At 44.4% G+C, this 27,339-nt stretch overlaps 1 protein-coding gene across 3 annotated transcripts in view; it reads right to left on the bottom strand.

Annotated features, from left to right (window-relative positions):
- Ttll11 (tubulin tyrosine ligase like 11) overlaps positions 1 to 27,339 on the bottom strand; it is a 313,170-nt gene that overhangs the window by 152,161 nt on the left and 133,670 nt on the right. For all 3 annotated transcript variants that reach the window (XM_045153756.1, XM_045153755.1, XM_045153754.1), the window contains exons 5-6: positions 23,418 to 23,513; positions 22,111 to 22,226 (exon numbers count right to left, since the gene is read on the bottom strand). In XM_045153756.1, the coding sequence (XP_045009691.1) occupies positions 22,111 to 22,226; positions 23,418 to 23,513 (212 nt within the window). The remainder of the gene's footprint in view (positions 1 to 22,110; positions 22,227 to 23,417; positions 23,514 to 27,339) is intronic.

Here is a 27,339-nt window from a genome sequence, read left to right as displayed (position 1 = left end):
AGAAGGACAAGAGGAGTCACAGTGAAACCACAGGTGTCCACTCTCTTCTGCCCAACCCTGAGTGTACTTAAAGGGTTGCCTCTGGCACACCAAGCTGTCACTTGAAGCCTGATGGCTTATGAACACGGCAGGCCTGTGTCAAATTCCCACTAATGATTTCTCAGCATAAATTAAGTGGAGTGAATACTTTGAAATGGCTTCTATAGAATTATATGACAGCTACCAGCAGAACCTACAAAAATAGCTGGAATCAGAGGAACGGCCATTCGATGCACAGAAGCTTCTCATTAATTTAATTTCTTCTTTCCTTCTGCCTTGTGGCTGTCCTTTGTAAGAGGTGATTGGAAAGAGACATTTAACAAACCACCAGGTGCCCCAGCTATTGGAATAAACCTAAATATAGGCAGCGCTAATGAAACAGCATAGCAAAGTCAAATTCAGTGTTATGTTAAAATCACCACCAGAAGTAATGGTAGATATAATCTTTATATGTAGATATATGTAATTTATAAAAATCTGCACAATCTATAGAGGACATTTGCATATGCTACTTCATTTGACTCATCATGTGCCTGGCATTTCCATCTCACTTAATTTTCACTATGACTGATTGTTATCTCTCTGGGCGAGGATAAGTGAAGGTGGAGGGACTCACCTGTGTCCTGCAGCTGAACATGGAGGATGAGGATTTGAACTTGGATCTGTTAGACTCTTGTTACTCCTGTTTTGGGAAGGGAACTTTGTCCCGACCCTTATTTTGCCACAGGAAAACAGGATATAAACACAGTATATTTGGCCTCTTTGTCCTCCAAGGAGACAGACTACCTTTAGTGACTGGTGAATTTGGAGGCAGACTACTGGACAAAGGCAGCTCAGCACCACCCCCGTCCTTATTACTGCTCTTCATGGGCCTGAGTCTCGTTTCCCACAGCCTACCTCTGGGGTGCAGTGGGAGCTTCCCTCTGGACTCAGTGTCGGGAATGTCATTTGCCTAAAGGCATGTCTCTTGTTCCAACCTCACCTCTTCCATAACGAAGGTGATGCTTCGGCTCGTCTCTTCTATATTCCCTTGTCTTATTCTCAGGTAATTCAGAACCTAGGTGGAAGAGAAGACCCCTTTTGGGCCTCCTTCCATGGAGTCCATTCTACAACTAGAGCCTGGAAAAAAAAAAAAAAAAGCCAAGCTCTTTCTGAAAGAAAAGAGGCTTAAATGTGGGCAGGCATATGATGAGTAGCCTGATGCATTATTACTCTGTATGAGTATAGTTCCTTTTACTCTGATTAGTATACAGTTTAAGTAAGAGGAAAAGAGGGGACAGGGTGACATTGCCAAAAAATGCCTAAAATGTACAACTAACTAGATGAGTAAACATGTTCAAGTGAATTCATTGTCAATCAAAAGAGTACCACATTCCCACCATTCAGATACCTTAATCTGAGGTATCACATGATCAAGTGATTCGAATGTCAGTAAGTACCTAGCATAGAAATTTGACCAAAGCATTTCCTAGCTACTGAGCAGGAAGCCAGAAACAGTTTGTGGAGACTAAGCCCTCTCCCTCAGTGACCTGTAACAACAAACAAACCAGAAAACCAAACACTCACTCACAAATTAAGCACACTTGTACACTTGTTGGAGCATCTATAACCTGGGACCCACCCAGAGATGTATGTGCTGGAGTTCTACCAACGTGTCCACCTGCATAGTTTCTAGGGTTACTGCCATAATGGTGAGCAGTGGACTATAGCACGGGATGTATCCTTGGCAGTGGAGCTGAAGCCCCTCGCTGGGTTCCAGAGGCAGACAGCCTGGAGGATGGGCAGAGGAGCCCTGTTGTACTCTGCGCATTTGTAGGCCTAGCATGGCGCTACCACCAACGTATGGAGCAATGAAGCAAGCCAGCAGTAGAACCATGGCTGTGGCCCAGGTCTTTCCCTAATATTCATTGCTTTTTTATTAAATTTTTGTATTTTTATTTATTTATTTGAGAGTGACAGACATACAGAGAGAGAAAGAGGAAGATAGAGAGAGAGAATGGGCGTTCCAGGGCCTCCAGCCACTGCAAATGAACTCCAGACACGGGCACCCCCTTGTACATCTGGCTAATGTGGGTTCTGGTGAATCAAGCTTCGAGCTGGGGTCCTTAGGCTTCACATGCAAGCACTTAACCACTAAGCCAATTCTCTTGCCCCCCTTTCTTTGAGATGGGGTCTTACTCTATACCTCATGCTGGCCTATAACTCACCATGTAGCCCAGGTATTCCTCCTACCTCAGCCTTCCTCCTGCTGGGATTCTATGTGTGAGCCACCACACCCGGCATCAATTCCTTTCTTACAGTGCATTGGCCATGCTGATGTTTATCCCATCACTTCACCAATGTGATCACAGGTCAAGTCAACAGGCTTCCAGAATCAGAAGAAAAGATGTCTCACAAACAAACAACTGGTGGGAGGAGTGGTAACATGGGAACCACAGGACACACAGGGCCACATCTAAAATAGCAAAGTGTAGACATGAGCACCATTCTGTCTCCGAATTACATGCACTGGCTCGCCAACTTCAAAGATGCTGGCTATGACCCTGGGCGGAAGATACATGTGAACCCTCGCCATGTTCCTCTTATGAAGCACCCACATTAGAAGAGCACCAAAAGAACCAACCAGCTTCTGTATCCAGAACTATTTTAAGAACCACAATCCTGTTTCTCTTCTTCAAACTAATTAATGTTTATAGCCAGGACTGAAGTGCTTCTTCTCAATTCAACAGAGAAGCAAAGCACTCCAGTTGGAAGCAAGTGGCTAGGTGGTGAGAGCCTGTCAAAAACTCTTACTGCAAGCACACATACCCTATATGATAACTACAACTTCCAATTAAGCTGCCCTCAAATAGCTAGCACCTAATACCTGGTTTAAAAGCCACTGGCAAAAATTGCAGGCTCAGAGAGTATGTAAAAGATGAAATCTTCCCTTTTGTTTTGATATTTCTCTTCTGAAAGAATAAATGACATGTGCTGACAGAATAGCAGCATTGAACAACGTAGGAGACTCTGGAGAAGAACCAAGGGAAGTATCTTGGCCAAGGTCAAGTTCAGGATGAACTATGGCAGGGCTGACATTCAGACCAGGACCAGAGCTGCCTTCCGTGAAAAGATGACTCATATTGAAGGTCCCCATGCACATGGCATGAAAAAAAGAAGTTCATAAAACTCTGTGGAACCCACTTTCAATTTAAGGCACAAATTGAACAAATGTCTTGCATCAGGGATTATCTTAATTGAACTATTTATATGAGCACCGCTGATTTACTTCAACCTTACTGAACTTCATTAAGCGGTCTATTTGTTTACATATCAAAAACATAAAACACATCAAAAAAGTGAAATGCATACAGTTTCTGTGCTGGAAAAACTATACTGTCGGCTCTCTCTATCCATGGGTTCTACACCCAAGCACTCAACCAACCAAGATTCAAAAATGTATGGGGAAATAATTACATTTGTAGGAGCCAAGGAAATGACTTGGCAGGTAGGAATACTTGGCAGGCATGTGTGAAAGCCTGAGAGGGCCTGAAACCACGTGAACATGATTCCCAGGCACCCATATAAGTACCATGGCATGACCATGCATGTTTGTAACCCTAGTTCTGTGGGGAGTGGAGACTGGGAATTGCTAGGGCTAGTTAGAACAGCAGCTCAGGAGCAGTGAGAGACTCTGGCTTGAAGAAGCATGTGGATTAGTGACAGAGGAAGACACTCAATGTTCTCCTCTAGCCTTGGTGCATACTGAGTCGGGGCGGCTGTACACATCTGCACATACACACACAACACACACACACACACACACACACACACACACACACACACACACCATGCCAAATGAAAAGAGGGCTGAAGAGATGGCTCAGCATTTAAGTGTGCTTCCTGCAGAAGCACGAGGGCCTAAGGGGACCTGAGACTTCCCAAGTTCAAACCTCTAGTTCCTACATAAAACAGCTGGGCATGGCCACACATGTCTGCAACCTTAGTCCCACAGGAAGTAAAGACTTGAGAATCCTTGGAGCCCCACAACATCCAAAATCAATAAAAAGAGCCTCTGGCAGAAGAGCAGTGGAGTGAGATACCTCATCTTCCACTCTGATCACTACAGGCAAGTGACCCCATCACAGCAAGCTTATGGGGCACTGCAGGGTCACATGAACATGCATACAGACACACACACACACACACACACACACACACACACACACCACCACCACCACATTAAACATACACACACAAACAAAAAATGCATTTGTACTGAATGTGCACAGGCTGTTTTTTGCAAGGGCATTCCCTAAACAATAAAATATGACTATCTATATAGCATTTATATTGCATTAGATAAGTAATGTACGTGATCTAGAAATGATTTAAATGGAAGATTTCTGTGGGTTAGATACAAACACTATGACATATGGAAGGGGCCAGAGCATGCACAGATTTGGGTACTGTGGGGAATCCTGGAGTCAATCCCATATGGGTACTGAGGGGTAACTATATTTTAACATATGTCTGTTTGGATTGTAAGGATATTAGTGCCAGTGATAAAGATATGTAAGTTGGGCTGGGGAGATGGCTTAGTGGTTAAGCACTTGCCTGTGAAGCCTAAGAACCCCGGTTCAAGGCTCGGTTCCCCAGGTCCCACGTTAGCCAGATGCACAAGGGGGCGCACGCATCTGGAGTTCGTTTGCAGAGGCTGGAAGCCCTGGCGCGCCCATTCTCTCTCTCTCCCTCTATCTGTCTTTCTCTCTGTGTCTGTCGCTCTCAAATAAATAAATAAATAATTTTAGAAAAAAAAGATATGTAAGTATCATTAATCGAACTTCTATGTGCTCAGAACTTTTGATAGTTCATATAATCAAAGCAATAGGATAATTAATTACCATATCCAAGCAGTGTACTGTGTGCTAAGAGATTCATTTAGCAATCACAACACTCCTGTTAAGTAGTGATTATCATGTTACACATTCTTTTTGGTTTTTTGAGGTAGGGTCTTGCTCTAACCCAGGATGATCTGGAATTCACTATGTAGTCTCCGGGTGGCTTTGAATTCATAGTGATCCTCCTACCTCTGCCTCCTGAGTGCACCACCATGCCTGGCTCATGATACACATTTTACTGATGAAGAAACTGAGATTTTCAGACACTAAGTGTTCCAGATTTCACAGAGAGCAAGAAGAAAAGACAAGTTCAAATCCAAGCCCACAGGACTCTAGAGTCCATTGCCTTTTGCAGTCCAGAAGGCAACATCCCCATCTAAAAAAGTATTGCTTTCAGTTCTGTTTCCAGTTAGGACATTTCAAGACCCAAAGGCAAACTAAATTATATGAGGATGACCTGTGTCTCTATAAATGTCTTGGCTTTCTCTGTGGTTTGGAAATGAGGAATTCTGCTACCCAATTCCCTGAGGGAAAACAGCTCACACATGGCGTTATCAGACAATGCTGCAATGTGAAGTGGTTCTGAGCTACAATGAAATTTGGGGCAAAATACAATTTGTCTACTGCTCCATTTAAAAATATTCACATGGCAAAAAAAGCATTTCCACATTCAATAATTAAATAGCTAAAGTCTGCAGCCTGCTCTATTTACTGATCATGAGTGAAACGTTCCTAGAAGGATGACAGTTCAAGTTAGCAGCCGCACAAGCTGCTATGTTACAGTGCAAAACCAAACAAATGACACAGAAATGTTGCTGCTGCTGCCTAAAGAAAACAATTTCCCCACCACTTGATCTGCTGGAAAGAAAGGCTGATTCAAAATTAAGAATGCATCTAGGAGTTTGCCTGAAAATCAGCTGCAAGAGAATGAAAAGGAAGAAGAAAAATCTGTGATAGTTTCTCTCATTAGAAGAATTGTTTTAAAAAGATTTGATTGTGCCTTAAAGGTTAGGTTTTACAATCATTAATATTTCACTTGCCTTAAGAAACCCACAGAGAAAGGCAGGGGAAGGAAACAGACTAACATAAAAGTGGATTTATGGTGTGTCTCTGTGTTGCTTTTTTCCATGCTCTGGTGGCAAGTATTATATGTGACACCTATGAGTAGAGTTCCACTAGGGCACAGCTGCTGGCGGGGTTTTCAGAGAGCTCCGTATCCAGGGCCTCCTTCCCCCGAGAAGCCATCTACTGCCCAAGGATGAGCACAGCTCACTATCACGGCACCAAACCCCAGAAGACGTTGGAGGCCTGCTTCCCAAGGGACAGAAGCTGGCAGACTAGTTGTACTTGATTGGTAGCATGGGTATCACCTAGCAACAGATTAGAAGTGTAAATGAGGGCTGGAGAGATGGCTTAGAGGTTAAGCGCTTGCCTATGAAGCCTAAGGACCCTGGCTCAAGGCTCAATTCCCCAGGACCCACGTTAGCCAGATGCACAAGGGGGCGCATGCATCTGGAGTTCGTCTGCAGTGGCTGGAGGCCCTGGACCATCCATTTTCTCTCTCTCTCTCTCTCTGCCTATCTGTGTCTGTTGCTTGTTGCTCTCAAATAAATAAAAATAAAACAAAAAAATTCAAAAAAGAAGTTTAGATGATCACAAACTCTGAGGGTGGGCTCAGCAATCTGGCCTTTAACAGCCCTCTAGGTGACTGTGACCCCCACTGAAGTTGGGGACCTGGGTGGTCTCTATCCTTCTGCTCCTACTCAGCTGCCAGCTCTAAGGGTCTTATCTAAGGGTCTGGCCATGTCAGTCCAAAAGCGAGTGTAGGAAGTAGTCAGCAGACATGAAAGCACCCACAGAAAAGGGAGGTAACTGCTAACAGGGACCCCAAAGCTGGTGCCTGGGGGTGTCTTCCGTGCTGTCATGGAGGCCCACTCAGCTGGCTATTCTAATGGGCTGCAGTTCTGTCTTCAACTCAACTGAGGACAAGTACTTGACACTCGTGCTCTTAGTCCCAACGCCAGCACAAGAAAAGGGCCTGAGCTCTCAGTGTTCCTTCAGACAGATGAGAAAGCCCACAGTCAGGGGACTCCTCTGCCACACACCTCTGGCCACAGATTCCCATCACCACTGTGGGCGTTGGATCTGAGCCAGAGGAAACCTGGTTCAGCTTGTCTCCAGATGTTACAGTTTAGCTGGTGGCTTTTCCTGATATCCCGCCACACCCCACCTCTGTCATTTCCCCCTTTCTTTCCTAGGTCCCTTGCTCTCAGCCCACCGCTGAGACCTTGTGATAGCAAACGGCTGAACATATCCAAGTACCATAATTAATCACTAACACTCAGAGAGCTCACGGAAATCCTGCTCTTGGACCCTGATCATAGGGCCCACACTGAAGGAAATTCTACCCCAGCCCAACTCTGTCATCATCTTCTTCCTAAGGGGCAGGGAATCACTGAGGCCAAAGAGACATGCCCACATTCAGCCTGCACACAATACCCTCTAGACACCTGCTCCAGGTACCCAGGCCCCTGGATTTCCTTTCCTACATGACTGGTGTCCATCTTCCCAAGAGCAAAGGCTGTGTCTGGTGCATGCTCTCCCTGATCTCAGGTGGTCAAGGACAGCCAGGGCAAGGCAGGGTGGAGGCTGTTGCAGACAAAGCTCATGCTCTCTCTCTCTCTCTCTCTCTCTCTCTCTCTCTCTCTCTCTCTCTTTCTGTGTGTGTATATATATACACCAGAGTGCCCATCCCTCACCCTGAAGGAGTGGAGGAATCAGGAGTGGGAAGACAGGAGGCTATCAGAAGGAAGGGATCTCAACTGTGCCCTGTCTTGGGCATCACCACTGTTAGGGGTGGGTTGGACATGCAAACTGATGGATGTACAGATCATAAGCAGCATGCCCTCAGAACGAATTCATGAGGTAAGTGTGGAGGGAGTTTATCCTAAAGTCTGCTATATTTGATCCTCACAGCTGTTATGGGTTGCTTATAAAAAATGTCCCCCAAAATTCATATGTTGAAGGCTTGGACCCCCTGTGTAGCAGTATTTAGAAGTAGGGCCTCTGCGGGGTGAGGGAGTCATGAGGGTTCTGACATCAAGGGAGTAGTCCAGTGATAGGCTCATAGCTTGGACGGGTTGCTGGGAGGCACTAGAAACCGTAGCAGGTGAGGATGAGTTGGAGGAAGCAGGTCAGTGAGAGTATGCTCCGGAAGCTGCTATTTTGTGCCTGGTCCCTTCTTCTCCTTTGTTTCCTGGCTGTCATGAGATCAGTGACTTTCCTACAGCATCTTGCTGCTTTTCATCACTACAGGCCACAAAACAATGGTGCCAAGTGACCATTAACTTGGGAAACTCGAAGCTGAGATACAACCTTTTCTCCTATAAAGTGGCATCCCTGGCATTTCATCACAGGGGCAGAGAACTGACTAATGTCCCTACCAACCTTCAGTGTAGGCACTGTTAGCCCCACTGTAGAGAGGAGGCAGTCAGGTGTCTGAGAAGGTAAGTGATTTTCTCAGGGTCACTTACCCAAGAACTGAACCCATGTCTGCTTATTTTAGAGCTGGCGTTCCTGTACTATATGCATGGCTATTTGATATTGGCTTGATTATTCCAGCTGTATGGACTCATGGCTCCTTTGAGTCAACATGTCTGTCAGGCAAAGAAAGCTTTTTTCTTTTCTTTCTTTCTTTTCTTTCTTTCTTTTCTTTTCTTTTTTTTCTTTTCTTTTCTTTTTTTTTTTTTTTTGTTCTTTCAGTGAGTCTATTGCTCTGCAAATTTCAGCTATGACTGCTTGCTCTGCCCGCTGGCACCTATAGACACTTGATCCCTTCTCCCAGTACAACCTTTGAAGCTGAAAATAGAGCCTGCTATTGCCTCCTCCTTCCTCCAAGCTAAACATCCTCAGTGCCTCCTTCTCTCCTCCTAACAAGGGATTTGCAGACCTTCTTCCTAATCAAGCCTCTGAGGACAGATTCCAGTCTCCCTTCCCTATGGCACTTCTCAGAGGTCTCCATGTGCCAAAATTCTGCCTCTGGGAGGCCTCAGTAAGGCATACGGCTAACTGTCCCGCTCAGAAACACAGTCCTAAGACTGAAAGCTTGAGGCCCCTTCCCCCAGTCTTGGTTTCCTTACCTGTAGAATGGGAGGGGGGGCTGGGAGGGAATCACATACTTCTTATTTTTGCATGGTCAGGAGTGTGGTTCATGATAACTGGTCTGAAGTGACTGTAGATGGAAGGATTCCACACAGGTGTGTGGGTGATGGTGGCAGTGACAGTGATGAGCAAGGGGAAACCCGTGGGGCAAATGCTCCAGAGAAACCTTCCTGCATGGTTTAGCTTCAGGTCAGGATGTCCCTGTGCCTAGCAACTGAGCCAGCAAAGCAGCTCAGGGTTTCTGAACACGCCACTTGTGGCATTGTAAGTGGAGCAGAAATGACAACAATCAGATTGGAGCCAGGCCTTCTGTCACAGACTCACACGTCACTTGCACAGTGCCCCTGCAGTCACCTGACCTAGGCAGTGTCTGCCATGCTTTCTGTCTGTTTTCCTCTGGGGAACTCATCCTCCATCACAGGTCCCGTCCCCTGTGAAACCTTGTTTCCCCCCCCCATTCTCAGCTCCTGGCTCTTCGTGGTTCATTGTGACTCTACAAAGACACCCCTTTCCCTGGGCTCCTCACTTCTGTGACTGACACTAACAGCCACCCAGTTGCTAAACCTGAGCCCTTTTCTTGATTCCTCCCTTGAGCTTGCCTCTTGTACTCTATTCATCACCAAGTCCCATTCATCTCGCCTCCTAAATAATCTCCTGAATCCCAACTGCTCTGCCATTGCTACCCAACTACCTATTACTACCACCATCTCTCAAAACAATCTTGCATCATCACCCTGGCCCCACGCAGCTTGGCTTTTAGCTGCAGGCTGAGATCAGCACATCATCGCATCCATCCGCTGCTTGAAACTTTTCTGATGCTTTTAAGATGAAAAGAAAGCTACTTGACCTGACCCATCAGGCCTCACAGCATCTATCCCTGATTCCTGACACCTCTCCTGCTAACCTGCTATGAGTCTACCAGGCTGGACTTTGTTTTGTCTGAAACACAAACACACCATACATGCATAATGCATGTATGTTACATATATGCACATACATCTCACATATGTGTCTACATAAGAGTCTATAAAAGATATGTACATTTATATTTCCTTGCCTATGTTGCTACCACAGGGGTTAAGAAACAGTCAGGGGACCAGGATCTTTGTTTCCTAATGTGCCCCTGTCAGATCACAACTCTGTCCCCTCTCTGCCCAGGTAGCCATCTAGAACTCTATAATCAGTATTTCTCATTTTTCTGCCACTTAGGACTATATTTCTTATAAAATAAAGTTTACTTTTGCCCATTTTGAATTTTATTTCACTGAAGCTATGATGGTTTATACTGAGTGTCACCTGTGAGGGATTAGCTAGATTAGGTCAGCCTCTGATCATACCTGTGAGTGATTATCTTCATTGAGGTGGGAGACCCACTTTAACTGTTGACATTACAGTTTCATGGAATGGGGTCCAGGACTGTATAAAAGGAGAGATCTGTCTTAGCACTGGCATTCATAGCTTTCTGCTTCTTTCCTGCTGTGATGGTGATGCCAGATTCTCTTTTTTAAAAAAAAATATTTTATTTACTTATGGGGGGCAGATACAGAGAGACAGAGAATGGGCACACTAGGGCCTCTAGCCACTGCAAATGAACTCCAGACATGTGTCACCTTGTGCATCTGGCTTTGCATGGGTATGGGAAGTTGACCCCAGGTCCTTAGGCTTTGCAGGCAAGCTGCTGAGCCATCTCTCCAGCCCAGTACCAGCTTCTTGCTCATGCCATGCTTTCCCTGTCATGGTAGATTCTACTCTCTGGAACTATTAGCCCGGTTAAACCTTTTTCCTGGCCTAAATTGCTCTGGTTGCTTAGTCTGTCCTGGTAATAAGAATGTAACTGATATGGGAATCATGCGGTAAAGATGACTTGCTTTTTTTATGGCTTCACATCAATGACAAAGCATAAAGTATCCCAGTGAGTGAAATTCCTTCAGTCTTCCATGGTGGGTGTTAGGCTGTTTCTAGATTGCAGCTTTCATGAATGATATGGCAATGAATACTCCAGAGCTCCGCCATTGCTTCCAGGCATCATTTTCTAACCTATCATGAGGCTTCACTGGTACTTGTTTCCTCTGCTGAGGTCTCTCCACTGCCTCCATCCTGCCTCACATCTTCAGGTGCCAGGCCCAGGTCGCCTTGCCGTTGGCATTCCTACTGCATTCTATACCTCACCGAAGCTCAGGCACATCACTAACCCCGCCTCTGGCACAGGTCTACACGTAACAAGCCCTCAGTGCTCACTCGGCCTGCATGCAGACGTGCGCACACTTGTGCAGGGCTACAGTCTGGAGGAAGAAGGGATCTTCTCTACAGGAAGGCATCTGCCCAGCCAGGAAGTGCTCACCCAGGGGAGATGGCTCTGCAGCTGGGGTAGGGTGGGAGTAGAGGGGACACGGCACTGCTCACTCAGTCCTGACACACAGGGCAAGGGCACAGGGTTGGAGGAGCCTGGCGGTGGATCCTACTAGTCTGAATGGCTCAGATTCCACCCTCTCCCACGCCCTGCGCATTAGCCTCTGCCAGGAGAGCTGCAAGGGCTCTTATGCTGCTGAAAGAGAAGGGAGAAATGGAAATTGCATGGAAAGAAAACAGCTGGAGAATATTGCCAACCATTTGCTGTGATAACCCAGGGCTTCAAGTGATTACTGAAGCTGGCTTTCACTTTGATCTTTCATTTCTTTTAATCTAGCAGATAATTAGAAGGAAATCAAATCCCTCCCCACAGCCAAAGATTAACCTGTCATCACTGTAGCTCTCTTCCCACTTAATCTACCACCTCTTCCTTCACACTTTCCCCCTTAGACACACATACACACTTTTCCCTTTACACACAAGCACACACACACACACACACACCACACACACACACAAATGTGCCTGGTTCTGGTTACACATATTATTCAACTTATTTAAATACATTCAGATTGGACAGCCATGACAAGGACTCTTGTAAAAAGAGAAATACTTTCCCTCCCTCCAAACTCGGAACTTTTTATTGCTTTCCAGAGTTGAAAACATACAACTGGAAACTCCCTTTTATAGATGAGGAGAGCACAGTACAGAAGGGGAGGAGACGATACCCATTTATGGCTATAAATGGTAGAGTAGGATTTATCCTCTAAGCATCTGACTCCAGGATCCCTGCTTTTACCCACTCTTCCTTCCCCTTTACCTATGCATGATGCTCACAAGCATTCCTGCTACCCCAGCTGCTCTCTCTCCTGTCTCTCTTCTAAAAGAAATGTGCTAATTGCATGCAGCACTTGAAGCATACTGCTAGAAATAAACTAAATGTTCTCTAACAGGAAGGCAGACTCCAATCCAGCCATTGATGGGCTGATGTCGACAAACAGTTGTTAATCAGAAAGGAGACATTGTGCAGTTGAGAAGATGCCACACCTAATAAAGGCACTTTCTTCCAGAAAGAAAACATTACTGTCATGTAAAGCAAAGCAAAATAGAAACATATAAAAATTCATATAAATAATATGCCCTCAATTATACAAAATTAGATGAAATATGATCCAATTTTTATTAACTGAAAAGTTAACAAAGCCTATCCCTAAGGGGCTGAAATTGAGGGAGAGTTTACGATATACATTCATGGTATTTTTCAACAATAAGCCCACATTACTTTTACAGCGAGGAAAAGAGAATAAGAAGTGGGCTTTGGGGAAGCATGACTGGACTCCAGGCCGCCACAGTGTTTCTTTGGCCTCTTGCCCTCACCTCTCCCTCCCCAGCACTGTGATTGCTTCCTCACCAATCCCAGCCTGAGCACACATGGGCCTTACCTCCTTCGAGAAGTCCTTTTCACCATTCTGCGCCAGCTGAGAGGCTGCATCATTTGAAACTGCCATTCCTGTGTTCCCACAGGTCTACTACTGGGATCTCTTATGTCTTGACCTAATCCTTGTTGTGACCTGCCTTCTAAAATGCCATCCCGTCCCCTAGTCTTGGACACAATTGCATGTGGAGAATTTTATGATGCTGTTCTGTCTTGTCTCGTGTGTGGATCTGGCTGCTCTCTGCGCATAGGTTTATGTTTTATTTCCTAGTTAGCCACAGAGCTTCTTTACTAGAAAGAAGCCACTAGGGTTTCTTTCATTCTTGGTCCCTGGAGGTCAAGAAATAAGTTCCTGCCTCTGAGTTTACAGTGAGTGAGACAACTTTGTGTGGCAGGAACCCAGCCCGGGAATGACGACTGAGAGGCAGCGTCACATTAGGGCTCTACTTCATGATCCTCCTTCCACAGGGCCAGAGCTGGATTGCTTACTATGAGTCTCTGTCTCTTCTACGTGGGTACTGTCAGGCACAGCACACAACCTCTCAAAGCCTTCGTGTAGAACTCGCAGCCTCTGCTGCACACAGCAACTGAGAGGACAAAATACACACCAACACTGATGCCCTGTGCAGCCAGAAACTGAGACACTTCCCTATGAAATGGACCACACAGCGACTAATATTCCTTTAATTATTTTTTATATTTTGTTCTTTTTTTTAAATTTGGAAACAAGACTAAGGAATATATAGGAACCTAATGGAGGCCAACTGGGATTGGAAACAAAATCTTGGTCTTCTGAGCCCAAACTGTGTCTGGGGCTGAGGAGACATGGCTCAGCAGTTAATAGCACTTGATGCTTAAGCATGAGGACCTTTCATGTCAGAGACGTCCAAGTTTGCCACATAGCCTGGAGAACTGCTGATGAGTAGCAGTTCTGGGATGAGGAAGAAATCTCATCTCAATGAAATATGTGTGTGGTAAGGGACGCATGCATCTGTGTGTGCATACACACATACCATACACATCATACTACAAACATACTCTACACACACACACACACACACACACACACACACACACACACACTGCTCACATAAGCACAAAAAAAGAAGCTTGCAATTCCTAATTTAACAAACACACCAAGGTTTAAGAGTCCCTCAGACAGCAAGTGAGGATATTGTCACCCAACCCTACCTGGAATGACTCCGGTCAGGGGGTGGGGCATGCACAAGTCAGCACTGCCATGTCCCTGTGATAGTGACCTGCTGGCTCATCTAATATCCCATCTAGCTGTTTGCACAGGTGACAGGGAGCACCTGCCCACTGGAGGTCCTGCCTTATGAGCCTCTGAATTGACCTCTCCCCAATAGCTCAGGAAATTCATCTTCCCCATCAGTCTCAGAAATGGTTTCCTTTCAATAGACTTCACACAGGAGAGACTTTTACTGGTTACTTCTTAGTTAATGTTTCCCAAACTTTCAAATGGAAGAGACTTGCCTGGTTTTATCTCTTGCACATAAAGTAATGTACTTACCATTGGTCTCCTGTCTGGTCTTCCTTGCACACATATGTACATTTTTCAAGTTTGCTGACAATATGAGCCTGAGACCTTTGAAACACAGACAGCTACTGCCTGTATCTGCAAGCCACAACTTCCCAACCCATGGCAAGATGCATGGAGTGTTCAAAGATAGCACACTGTAGCCATATGCACACACACATGCATACCCACACACCTATATATCCACCCTTTTATGTGGCCCTTTCTTCAGGAAAAGTACACACATATACAAAATTATGTGTCATTTCTAGGCTCAGATCTCTTTAAAGACTTCTCGTATTCCAGATTGATAATAAGCTCCAGTTTCTTTAGTTTGACATTCCAGGCTGGCCATATCTGGCTTTGGGATTTCCACTGAGCTCCCACTCCCTTCCCTACAATCCAATCCATGCACCTGCCTCTCCAGCCTACTTGAACTTGAACCCCTGCAGAGGCTTGTATTTTGCTTTCCCTACCAGGGACATCCTTCCTCTCATTTTCATATTTCAAACCCTACTCAGCCTTCACGCCTCAGCTCTAGGGCTACCTCTTCATCAGCTTAAAAATATTTTCCCATCAGGAAGTGATCTCTCCCCACATTTTCTCCCTTGATAATTTGTCTTTGCCTTCACAGTACTTAGCACCTTCTACCTTATAGATATTTATGGGTCTTGCTTCCCCTTCTGGCCTGTGAGCTGATGCACTTTTGTAGTCCTCCCCTTGACATACAGCAAGTGCTCAACAAACACTCAAGATAAATGGGTTCCTATTTCTCTAATACTTGCATGATGCAAATTAGATGCAAATGAACATGCAAAGAATCACCTCTCTCTGACCCACACTGCTTATTTACAAAAAACCTTCAAAGGTGCTTGGGGTCTATGTGTGCTGATCCACAAAGTTTGGACATAAAAGAACTCTCTGGAATCAAGTGAACCCCAGAATTTGAACCAAAGGTCAGCTGTGTACACATGAATGGGTCATTCATCAGGACAGTCGGATGATTTTTCTGGAAGAATCTGTTTCCGGAAGCATGCTCGTCATTCAGAAAGATGGTGCTCTTTATTTACAATGGCATGCTTAGTGCAGATAGTTGGGAACACATTGGGGCTTGCAGAGACAGTAGCTGTCAGTATTTCAAAGGTCTTGCTCATTGTTGGGGGGACTTCAATAAGCTGAACCACCTGTTCAAGGGGCAGGGGTGTGAGTTTGCAGGATTTCTGATTAGTGTGTTTTCTCTATTCTTCTCCAAGATTAGAAAAAGTCACATTCTTTGCTCATACTACAAGTCCCCAGCCATGAACTAGCTAGCCCATGGGAGAGTCCTGCTCTCCATTCTCTCAGAATGTCTCACCTTTGTCCCAGGTTCTATATAGAATCTACCTGCTCTGGGGATTCACGTACCAGTTCTGACATGATACAAGGTTCAGGAGCTATGCTGGGTCAAGGTAGGAAGTAAAACCAGAACGTCGGTAAAACCTTTAGTGGGCAAACACCTCTGATTAGGACTGAAGCTGCTCTGGCAGGCTCACTCCTCTCTTTACAGCAGTGTTGCTATGGTGCTAAACAGTAAATAAATGGAGAGAGGTTTGTGAAATGTTACCATGGGAAAAAAGACTTCTGGATCTTATTTAAGTCATTTTCTAAATAGACACTTTTGAGTAAGAGGCAAACCTTATAACCCAGCTCCCAGGCACTACAAGGCATCATAATACCAAATACCTTTCAGGACTTCTCCATGCCTACCTCCGACTTCCTTTCAATTACTCCAGGATCCTAAAGGGTAAGGCTCTTAAGAAGAGAGTCCACCTACCAGAAATATCTACATTCAGGAAAAGGAGAGCAATGCTAGTAAAATGGCTTCCTTAGAGGCAAATGAGTCTTCCAAAAATTTAATGATGGAATAATCACCTTATCTTAAAAACAAGGAATACAATGTACTCACTTCTGATAAGAGGCTCTAAAAAGGAAAAATAACTTGAGAAAAGAAAAAGTTTTCTGTTGCTTTTTGTTAACTTTTCATTGAAGCTGAACTTTGAACAGCAGAAAACAGAGGCCAGAGGAGCAATGCAGTCAGCAGAGCCAGCGCTGGTCTAAAGGAGACTTGCAGCTCACTCCTACTCTGCCACTAAGGAGCTGTATGACTGGGGATCACTTATATACTCTCTCAGGCTTGGTTGCCTAATGTGTGGCTCAGTGGGGGAAAAGGAATCTTGCCCTCGACTTGGAGAAGATGCCTCATTTTAAACTGAAGTCTGACTGACCAGGTGATGGCCGGAGAACCAGCATTTGTCAAATTCTGTCAGATTCCATGAGGCTCTCACATGTGTCATTTTATAGCCACAGCCATGACAATCTGGCCAAAGTGGCACCTTGGTTCCATTTTATAGACCAGATTAGAGGATAAAGCAGCTTGACTTAACCCAGCACCTTGACTCTAGCCCTGGTGAAGACAAAGTCCACTACCCTGCCAGGATACTCACTTCTCTTCTGTCAGGCTTGCCTGCAAGGGGAATTCTTGAGCCAGGGAGCTGACTGGTATTTGCTGATTTCTATGATCTGTGATCCTACCAATAAAGTGAGGGGTCCAATTACATCAGAGGTTATCATACTTTTGTATAACAGAAAAGACCTTTCCCCCCCAAATGAAAGCTTATAATGAAAACCATAATCAGAACTTGATCTTTGCAGTGGCACCGTTATGGTTGATAAAGAGATGGCTTCCACCCAAATGTGCATCATCTGACAAATGGATACTAAAATGGGGTATGTCTAACCTAGATAATAGCATAGTATTTTCAACCATAAAAAGGTTGTACTGACACATGCAACATACTTGAACTTTGAGAATATTATATAAGCTGAAAGAAACCAGTCACAAAGGACTACATATGGTGGAATTTTACTTATATAAAATATCAAGAATAGGAAATATTGGGGCTGGGGAAATGGTTCAGTAGTTAAAAGTGTTTGCCTTTAGACTTGAAGGATGGCTTAGCAGATAAGATACTTTCTGGCAAAGCCAAAGGACCCAGATTTGAGTTCCTAGTACCCATATAAAGCCAGAAGCAAAGTGGCATATGCATTGGAGTTTTTTCAATGGCTAGAGGCCCTGGCATGCCCATTCTCTCTCTGTCTGCCTCTCTCTCTCAAATAAATAAACACAATATCTTTAAAAAGTGTTTGCCTTAAGCATGAGGACCTCTTAGCCAGAGATTACTGTTTTCAACTCCCCAGAACCCATATAAAAGGCTGGGTGTGGCCATGTACATCTGTAACCCCAATCTTTGGGAGCAGAGATTGAAGAACTGCTGGGGTTCACTGATGACAGCAGTTCTGAGTTGAGGGACAAACCCCATCTCAAGGAAGCATATGGACTAACCATGAGAGGATACCCCATGGTCTCCTCTGGCCTCTGCACACATGTGCATGGGGCACTTATGTCTGCACACATTTGTACACACGCTACATGTCATACACCACCCACATTGTCCACATATAACACCTGCATTTAAAAAGAGTAACAATAGAAAATCCCTGGCAGATAGGTAGTTCCCAGGAACTGAGGGATTTGGCAAATGGAGTGAATGTATATAGGGATAGGCTTACTTGTGGACTGACAAAACATTTTGGAGCTCCTTGGAATGATGGCTGTATAGAATTGGGAATACATTAAAGGTCACTGAATTGTACCCTATTTTTGAGGCATAAAGGGAATCCAGTCCAAGGCCTCTCACATAGTAGGAAGCTATTCTATCATTGAGCTATGTCCCCAGTTACTAAACTATATTCTTTTAAATGGTTAATTTTATAATATATAACTTTTACCTCCCTTTAGATGATGTTTCCAGATACCTACTTCATCAGCTTCCCTCTTCCCATTTGTTTTAAAAGGTTTAGGTCAGATCTTGTGAAAAGCAACACTCTAAAGTTGGGCTTGGTAACATGCTTGCAATTTCTGTACTGGGGAGGCGGAAGCAGGATGGTCATGGGTTTAAGGCAATGACCTAGAGGGTGAAGTGCTTGTTGTATAAGCTTGAGGACCACAGTTCAGATCTCCAGCTCCCACATAAATCCCCAGTGGGTATGGTGGCCCAGCTGTCATCCCAACTGGGAGGCAGAGACAGGAGATCTCCAGGGCAGGCTGGCTAGCAGTGATCTCTGGGTACAAGTGAGAGTCTTGTGCTATGTACCTTCTCATTGCTGGGATAAAACAACTGATCAAGAACAGCTGATGAGGGCTGAAGAGATGGCTTAGTGGTTAAGGCGTTGCCTGTGAAGCCTAAGGACTCATGTTCAACTCTCCAGTTCCCATGTTAAGCGATGTAAGTGCAAAATCACACATGTCACAAGGTGGCACATGTGTCTGGAGTTTGATTGCATTAGCTGAGGCCTTGCCTTACCAATTCTCTCAGCTGATAGAAGGAAAGTTGCTTATTTTGGCATACAGTATCAAGAGGAAGCTTCATGATGGCAGGGGAAAGCATGGCATGAGCAGAGGCTGGACATCACCTTGCCAGTATCAGGTGGACAACAACAGCAGGAGAGTGAGCTGGATTCTAGCAAGGGGAAGCTGGCTATAACACTCAGAAGCCCAACCCCAACCTCTTCCAGCAAATTACCATCAGCTGGTAGCTAAGTATTCAAAACACGTGAGTTCATGGGGGACATCTAATTCAAACTACCACAGCCTGCCTTAGTAAGTAAGGTGAAGAGTGATAGAAGAAGACACCTAGGGGCTGGGAAATGGTTTAGCAGTTAGGGTGTTTGCCTGCAAAGCCTAAGGACCCCGGTTCTATTCCTCAGGACCCATATAAGCCAGATGCACAAAGGGGTGCATGTGTCTAGAGTTCATTTGCAGTGGCTGGAGACCCTGGCACACCCACACCTATTCTTTCTTTCTCTCTATCTACCTGTTCCTCTCTCTCAAATAAAAAAAAATATTTTTTAAAAATTAAAAAAGACACCTAATACACACCTCTGGCTGCCACGTAAACAAGCACATATGTGCATGCACATATTTCACTCATATATGAACATGCAAACACATATACATCCATAACATACACACACACCACCAACAACAAACCAAAAACAAACAAAAAAAAAAAAGCAGTGCTTTCATGGATAACCACTGCTGGATTGAAAAATAAAATAAAGGGCTGGAGAGATGGCTTAGCGGTTAAGCGCTTGCCTGTGAAGCCTAAGACCCCGGTTCGAGGCTCGATTCCCCAGGTCCCATGTTAGCCAGATGCACAAGGGGGCGCATGCGTCTGGAGTTCGTTTGCAGAGGCTGGAAGCCTTGGCGCGCCCATTCTCTCTCTCTCCCTCTATCTGTCTTTCTCTCTGTGTCTGTCGCTCTCAAATAAATAAATAAATAAAATTTAAAAAAAAATTAAAAAAAAAAGAAAAAGAAAATAAAGTGAAATTAAGGAAAAATGGTGCTTAGCTATAAACATGTACCCTTCTATTATAGGCAATAAAGGAGTGAGATGAAAGAGCTTCTATATCAGAATTAAAGTCAGATGCTTGAAGTTCCAACTATTGCTAGATATCAATTTAAAAAGTCAATGGTTTTAAAATTAAAAATGAGATGCTGCTACATATCACTTGATAAGTAATAAAATGTCTTTTTCATCCTTCCCAATTGATGGCCTTGTGCCCTACTACAATTAAGTTTCACATCTGTCAATCATATGGATTACACATGCAAAGGAAAACAAGTCGAAACAAGAAAACTCATTTTGGGGTTGGAGAAATGGCATAGCAGTGAGGCACGTTCCTGTGAAGCCTAAGGACCCAGGCTCAACTCCTCAGAAACCACATAAGCCAGATGCACAAGGTGGCACATGTGTCTGAGGTTTGTTGTAAGTGGCTAGAGGCCCTGGCACATCCATTCTTCCTCTCTATCTCTCTAATAAATAAATAAATTAATTAAAATATTTTTAAAATGGAAAGCTCATTTTTACTCGGTGCTGTTCCATGTGAAACTGTAGAAGCCTTCCTGCCCTTCCCATTCTGTGGCAGAGGTTAAGAAGGCTCTGGAAACACAATGGAATTTGAACTTGTTCCCAGAAAAGAAATCAGAACACAAGTGAGTCAAGGTCATCCTAAAATCAACTGTACCATCATGCCATTCTGTCACAGAAGGCCACCCAGGTCTCCCCACAGTACACACAGACTCTGGGAACCCCATCTCTTCTGGTGAGAACAACAACTATTAAAGGATAATTTTTTTGAGGTACACATTCTATTGCAATTAATCTAACCAAAATGGCAGCTCCAAGCAGCACTTTTTCCAAGGGGTAGCTAGAGAAAGTGGCTGCATGCACTTAACAAGTGGCCACATCATTTGCGTGCTGCAAGGAAAGGCTGAGTGTACAGATAATTCGGCAGCCCAGGGAGCATACTGTTTGAAGCAGTAATCATCAGGAGCTCTGCCTGCAGGACTGGCCCATGAAAACCACAGGCGACTGTGTCCGTGGAATGTGACCAGCAACAGCAACCCGTGCCTTGCATGGTGAAGTTGCTCTGCAGCAGGCACCATCCAGCCTGAGAAGTGACAGATCCACCAGGGAAACATGTCTAGTGGGACTGGGATGTTCCACATTTCATCTTGGCTGCACAGAAGCAGCACCAAGGGGACCTACGGACATCCAGGGCCAGGACTCCAGCCCAGGTTAATTGAAACTGGCATCTCTAAAAGTGGAGGCCTTTGTACCGGTCACCGGTAGTGACCCCTGGTGATTCTCATGCACAGCTTAGGGTGAGAAGCACTATCCATTCTGTGGCAGGGTGACTCAAACAAGACTTGGGCTTGAGCCCAGTCAATGAGGTGCCTCCGTAGAGGAATCAGTAAAGTGTCACTTACGGTGAAGCCAGCCTTCCTCCCAGGCCCGAGTCACAGCTACTAAGAGCTTAAGTGTCTGGGAAGATTTTGGTCCCCTCTGATTTGTTACAGGTATGAGGAGTGCTCTTTGAAATGCCTGTTGGTGGGTGGGGGTCTGCCCAAAACGGGATAGGTACAGTGATATTTACTCAACCAGTAACTTTGTGAGAGCATAGAATTTGGCAGAAGCAAACAAACAAAGTACCCAAATGAATGGTGATTTATTTCTGGGGTGATTCTGTGGAGGGCAAGGTAGGGAAATAACCTCCTATGACCCCAGGATACCCATGTAAGGTCACATGGATGGCTGACAAGGGAGAAGAATTGAAACTGTTAGACACGTGATACTAGTGTCAGAAGCTCATTGCATTGGCTCTGCAGAACTTGAAAGTAAAAGCTTATGTTCCAAGACTGTGAACAACATTCTGCAGAAAGCAAAAAGGAGGCAGCTCTTCCCACTTCCAGCTACCTATGGCTTCTTCTGCATATTGTTTTGCTATTTCCCTCTTCTTGTGATTGATGATTTCAAAAAGTGGTGGCCAAATGCAGATCCTATCAGCACAGGAGGGTGGGAATTTAGTAGACACTTCCAGGTTTGGATAATATCACAAATGTATCCCTGAACCCCAGCTGTCATATTACTCCTGATTTTGAATCACTAGTTGCTTAGAGGCTGTTTGAAAAATGAAAATGTGATTTATTTGTTTAAAATGTAAATTGCGCACGTGAACAGGATTCAAGAAGCTAATTCGCCAGCTTAGTACACAAGGCAGGGGAAGGAAGCAGATTTCCTAGAAATGAATGACATAAAGATACTTACTGGGTCTCTTTTCTGTTCTTAAGTGGGTCCATGAGGCGCAGCGTGTCTCTGATCACAGCCACTTTGACCTCTTCATCGACCAGGCTGGGGATATTTTCAAATACCCCTGGAGAAAGCTTAAAAGGTAAGGAGTCTGTGTTATATTGCGATTAAGTTCTACGTGGCTGAGTGTGCACCTCCACATAGCTTAAATGGTTGTATATCAGTGTATAGCAGTGCAGATCTATAGAAGAGAATTTATAAGCTATCCCTTTACAATACTATATTAAATATGTACATTTCCTTCTATACATTTACAAAATATGTGAAGAGAAATAATAGGAGTTAGCTACTTAAAAGTTGTGTGACAGAAGGAGGGTACACATGTGCCACAGTACACATGTGGAAGTCACTGCTCACTTTCTACCTTCTTGGATGCAGGATCTCTTTGTTGTCTGCCTTTGTGCTTGCCAGGCTAGCTGGCCTGCAGGCTTCGAAGTCTCCTGTCTCGACCTCCCATCTCATGGCAGGGGCTGGGATTACTGACACTACCACTGAACCTCAGAACTCAGGCATGGGCAGATAGGCACTTTATCCACCGAGCCATCTCCCCAGCTGAGCTCAGGCTGACCCCAGATTCCCTATGTATCCCAGACTAACCTCAAACTCCCTATGTAGCCAAGGATATCTTGAATTTCTAATCCTCCTGCCTTGACCTCCCACATGCTTGGATTGCAGTTGTGGGCCACCATACTTGCCTTGGCACTATGCATTTTGGATTATCAAAATTATACATGTTCACCTTTAAAATTCTAGGAACACAAAAGCATTTTTTAAAACAAAAACCAAAAGATCCAGATAATCACCCCCCAAACCAAATAATGATTTCAGGTGTGTTTCCCTCCAGTTCATTAAATGCATGGGAGAGGTGGGGCGGAGAAATTATAACCACTGTTAAATGTACTATTTATCTTAGTGATTCAAGCATGTCGACATGGCTAAATCATATTCATAGAATTTCAATTAGTTCATCTCCTGAGGCTAACTAATTAGTTCATGTCAAAACTGATGGAAAGGCTCAGCTGCTTCTAAGTTTCCAGACCTTAAAAACGGGAAGAATGGCATGCTGGGAAATTTCTACAGGTCGGAAAGGTCTTATATTAATAGATTCTGTTTGGAGCTCAACAGAACTAAAATTATTCGGCTCGAATAGAACTTTGCTATGAAAATTTGAGACGGGTGAGTCTGGTGCAGTCAAGGGGACACCTCCGGAGTAGGAACACTGGGTTTCATAGCAGCGCAGTCAAGGAGAGGCTGTCAATACCTACTTCACGTTCATGCTCGATCCTCATGCTGGGATTCGCATTCACTTCAAGTAGCATGGGCTTCAGGTTTTTCATCAGAAGAATGTCAAAGCCTAGAATCTGGATAGAATAAACGTAATGCAGAATCACTCCCTCTAGCCACAATTTGGTCTCAGGAACTGAGTATGGCACTAGGGTCATTAAGGAGAAAATAAATCCAAGCTTGGTCCCCAACCTTGGCCTTGACCCTGGTTTCCCTCCTCTGCAGCCTTGTTCCTCTGGGTGTACTTGTCAGACCAAATGGATAGCTGAAAATTTTATAGAAACCTTGATAATAGGATGGGTTCCCAGAGTACATTTCAGCACTATCTGTGTCGTCCCAAGTGTTATTAAATGATGACCTCTTTCCTCTTTAACAGGCTGTTTATTATGTTAAGGGTTAGTAGTAGTCCATCAATTCCTTCTCCCTCTGCATTTCGCCTGCTCTCCTTTATTAAGTTGCTTCTTGACTAGGCCTCTGGAAACCTGAGTCTGCCTTTCCCAACCTGGAGAATGTATTGGCTTCATGTAAGAAGCTGTTCCAAGCCAGCAGTCCTCCAGTCCTCACCTGCTGAGTCAGAATCACTCAGAGCAGAATGCAAGCACCAATCTCCCTCCCCAAGGTGCTTCTGATGTAACTAACCTCTTGGTTCAGGAGAAGGAACATTTTCTAGGCACCTACTATACACAATGACTACATAATGCACCAAAAATTCATAGTCTCCCCCATAATGGTACCTTTGAAGGAGGTACTGGCTCTTTATAGACACAGAAACTGACTCTCAGAAAGGTCTGTAGATTTCCCCAATGTGGTCTAGTAAGTGGTAGAGCTGGCTCTCACCCCCACACAGAACTGATCACTCACCATGTATTCCCCCACTACAAGGTGAGAATGGTTCTTGTGCAAAAAGCATGAACAATTCCATTCTAGTGACAAAAGAGCTTAAAACCATGCTAGGGAGATGGCTCAGTGGATGAAGTGTTTGTGAAGACCCAAGTTCAGATCTTCAACACCCATGTAAATGCTCGGTGGAGGTGGCCTAATGCTCTGGAGATGGAGACAGAGGGTTCCCCAGGGCAAACTGGCTAGCTAGATTAGCAGAATAGGTGAGTTTGGGGTTCAACTGAGAGGCTCTGCCTCGGTAAACAAAGTGGAGAGCAAGAGAGAAAGACACCTGATATCAACCTTTTATCTCCACATACACATGCACACGCACACATGCACATGTATGCACATGCACATGCACAAGCAAAAATGAAAAAGACTGGAAGCCCTTCTATGTGTGGAGCCCTGTGTGATGATTTGCAGGTCACACCCACTCAAGTCAACCCTGCATTCTAGGTTCACCCTAGTTCCTAGAGGCTTGAATCTAGCATGCTTTGCCTTCTAGGTACCCTTGTTACCTTTTAATTCCTTATGAACCCTACCATCTGGCCAGCTTCTTTGCACACCCGACTTACTCCACGTTATACAGCCCTTCATCCAGACAAGCTCCTATCCTTGAGACAGCTCCCTCTAAGGAGATTCAGACTTAAACTACAAGGACTTCAGACTCTTGGAAGGATTTTCATTATTGCTAGAGAAGTGATAATGTTAGAAAGTTTCCAACATTATTGATACAACTCAGAAGTCTCAAAATATAATGTGGAGGACAAAGGGGGAAAACGAGAAAAGATACGGCTATGAACTCCCCTTCCTCTATGGGCTCCAGAGGGAAAGATGAGGGAGGGGGATCCATTGTCCCCTTGTCCATATAGAATATGCATTAGTTAAATGATAACTATTAAACTGAAGCTTCATCTATATTAATGAAATCACAGCCTGGATGACCATTTTTGGGAATGATTCAAGATGAAGTTATCTTTCAGTGAAGGGCAATCAGGATGAGAAGTTGGAAAAAGTCATCCTCACACTATTTTTCTTTGCCTGGTCATAAAAAGACAGGAATGGAAATTCAGTAGAAAATGCTACATGCATTATAGATCTGCTTAATAATATATGACAAGGGGATATGAGTGATGAGGCCTTGAAAAGATGCTGGTGACATCATTAGTTGAACTTCAGACCTGGCCTGAGACGTGATGCTGATGAGGCCACAGTGCTGATGTTTGTCCTCCTCACCCGCTCTGACTTTGTGCCGCATCTTAGAGGTTTGGACTTGCACATCCTGGGCCTGCTGGACTTGTCTCAGGTCCGTGCCCAATGAATTCATGAATGCAAAGCTAGACAGATGCTGGAAGGAAGCTGAAGACCAGGGCAGGGAAGCCTCTTCCACATGCTGTCTGCACTCACAGAAGTCATATTTTCAGAATCTAACCTTGGGTGGCTGCTTTCAAATGTACTGAGTCTTGCATGGGACTGCTTTGGAGTCAGAGAGATCTGGACTCCAGTCTTAGCTAAGTCTCTCAGGCTAGCTAGATGACTTTAGGTAAAGTGTTTAGCCTCCCTGAGCCCTTTACCTCATTTGAAAAAAAAAATAATAAACCTTGGGCTGGAGAGATGGCTTAGTGGTTAAGTGCTTGCCTATGAAATCTAAGGACCCCGGTTCGAGGCTCAATTCCCCAGTATCCATGTAAGCCAGATACACAAGGTAGCGCATGTATCTGGAGTTCGTTTGCAATGGCTGGAGGCCCTGGCATGCCTATTCTCTCTCTCTCTCTGCCTCTTTCTCTGTGTGTCGCTCTCAAATAAATAAGTAAAATAAAACAAAAATCTTGCCAGGCATGGTGGCACACACCTTTAATCCCAGCACTTGGGAGGCAGAGGCAGGAGGATTTCTGTGAGTTCGAGGCTACCCTAAGACTCCATAGTGAATTCTAGGTCATCTTGGAACAGAGTGAGACCCTACCTCAAAAATAAATAAATAAATAAATAAATAAAAATGTTTAAAAAATAGACCTAATAATAGATGCCTTGTAGGGCCAATGATAATGGGTATGAAAAGCAGTACCTAGGGTGTGCTTATCATGGAGAAGGTAAACCACCTGTGCTGGCTGCCTTTCATGTCTCCTACCAATGTCACCAATAAGAAATTACACTGGTGTGCTATGAAGTCACAAAAAGCTAGTTGTGGTTTAGTTCTACCTTTAACATGTGTAACCACAGGCAAGTATCTTAGTGGCTATAAGTCCCATTGTTTTCAGCTATAAGATGGAAATGTGAATAGTATTTAACCTTCATTCATTCATTCATTAACATTTACTGGATGTTTTCTATGGTCCACAAACCATTAACTATTGAGGCAATGAAAGACATTCTATATAGTGCTTGAATACCTAAGTGTTCAGAGAGGTCAGCATTATTGTTTTTCATAAGTAAATACAAATTATTTTCCTTTCAAAAATTTAACAAAATGCCCAGTTCCCATGGATCTCTGTAAGCTGAATTACAGAACTCAGAAGGTCATAGAGTTGAAATCCCAGAATATCTGAGCATACAAAAATTGAGAATTTACTTGGTCAACTAGTTTTCAATACTGCTCTTTTCAGGGAAGCAAGGAGAAAGCCAGCCAAATTTGATCAACATTCACCTATTTTTATATACTGAGTTTCCAGGGAAGACCTTCACTAAATTTTTTCTTTTCTGAAAAACCACTAATCTCATGTAATCCCCACTTTACGGGACCAGAAACCTGCAGTTTAGGAAGGGAAGTCCCCTCCCAAAGTCCCTCCAACACTTGTGGCAAAGCAGGACCTATCCAAGGGAGAGACAGCTTTTCAGTTTTATGTGGCTGGGCCTCTCTGAGTCATTCAACCAGTGATTGTACTTCCTCCCTGAAGGACACCCTAGGTACTTAAAAATATCTGTCCTTCAAAACTGACCTCTAAGTTGAAAATCAGGTTGGAGAGAAAGGGTCTTGGATAATTAAATTCATGCAAAGGCTCCAAAGCTACAATTCAGAAAGAG

The sequence above is a fragment of the Jaculus jaculus genome, chromosome 1 (genome assembly GCF_020740685.1).
Source record: "Jaculus jaculus isolate mJacJac1 chromosome 1, mJacJac1.mat.Y.cur, whole genome shotgun sequence".
In the NCBI taxonomy this organism is placed as follows: domain Eukaryota; kingdom Metazoa; phylum Chordata; class Mammalia; order Rodentia; family Dipodidae; genus Jaculus; species Jaculus jaculus.
Note: the sequence above shows the minus strand (reverse complement) of the source record. Positions and strands in the feature narration are given on the sequence as shown.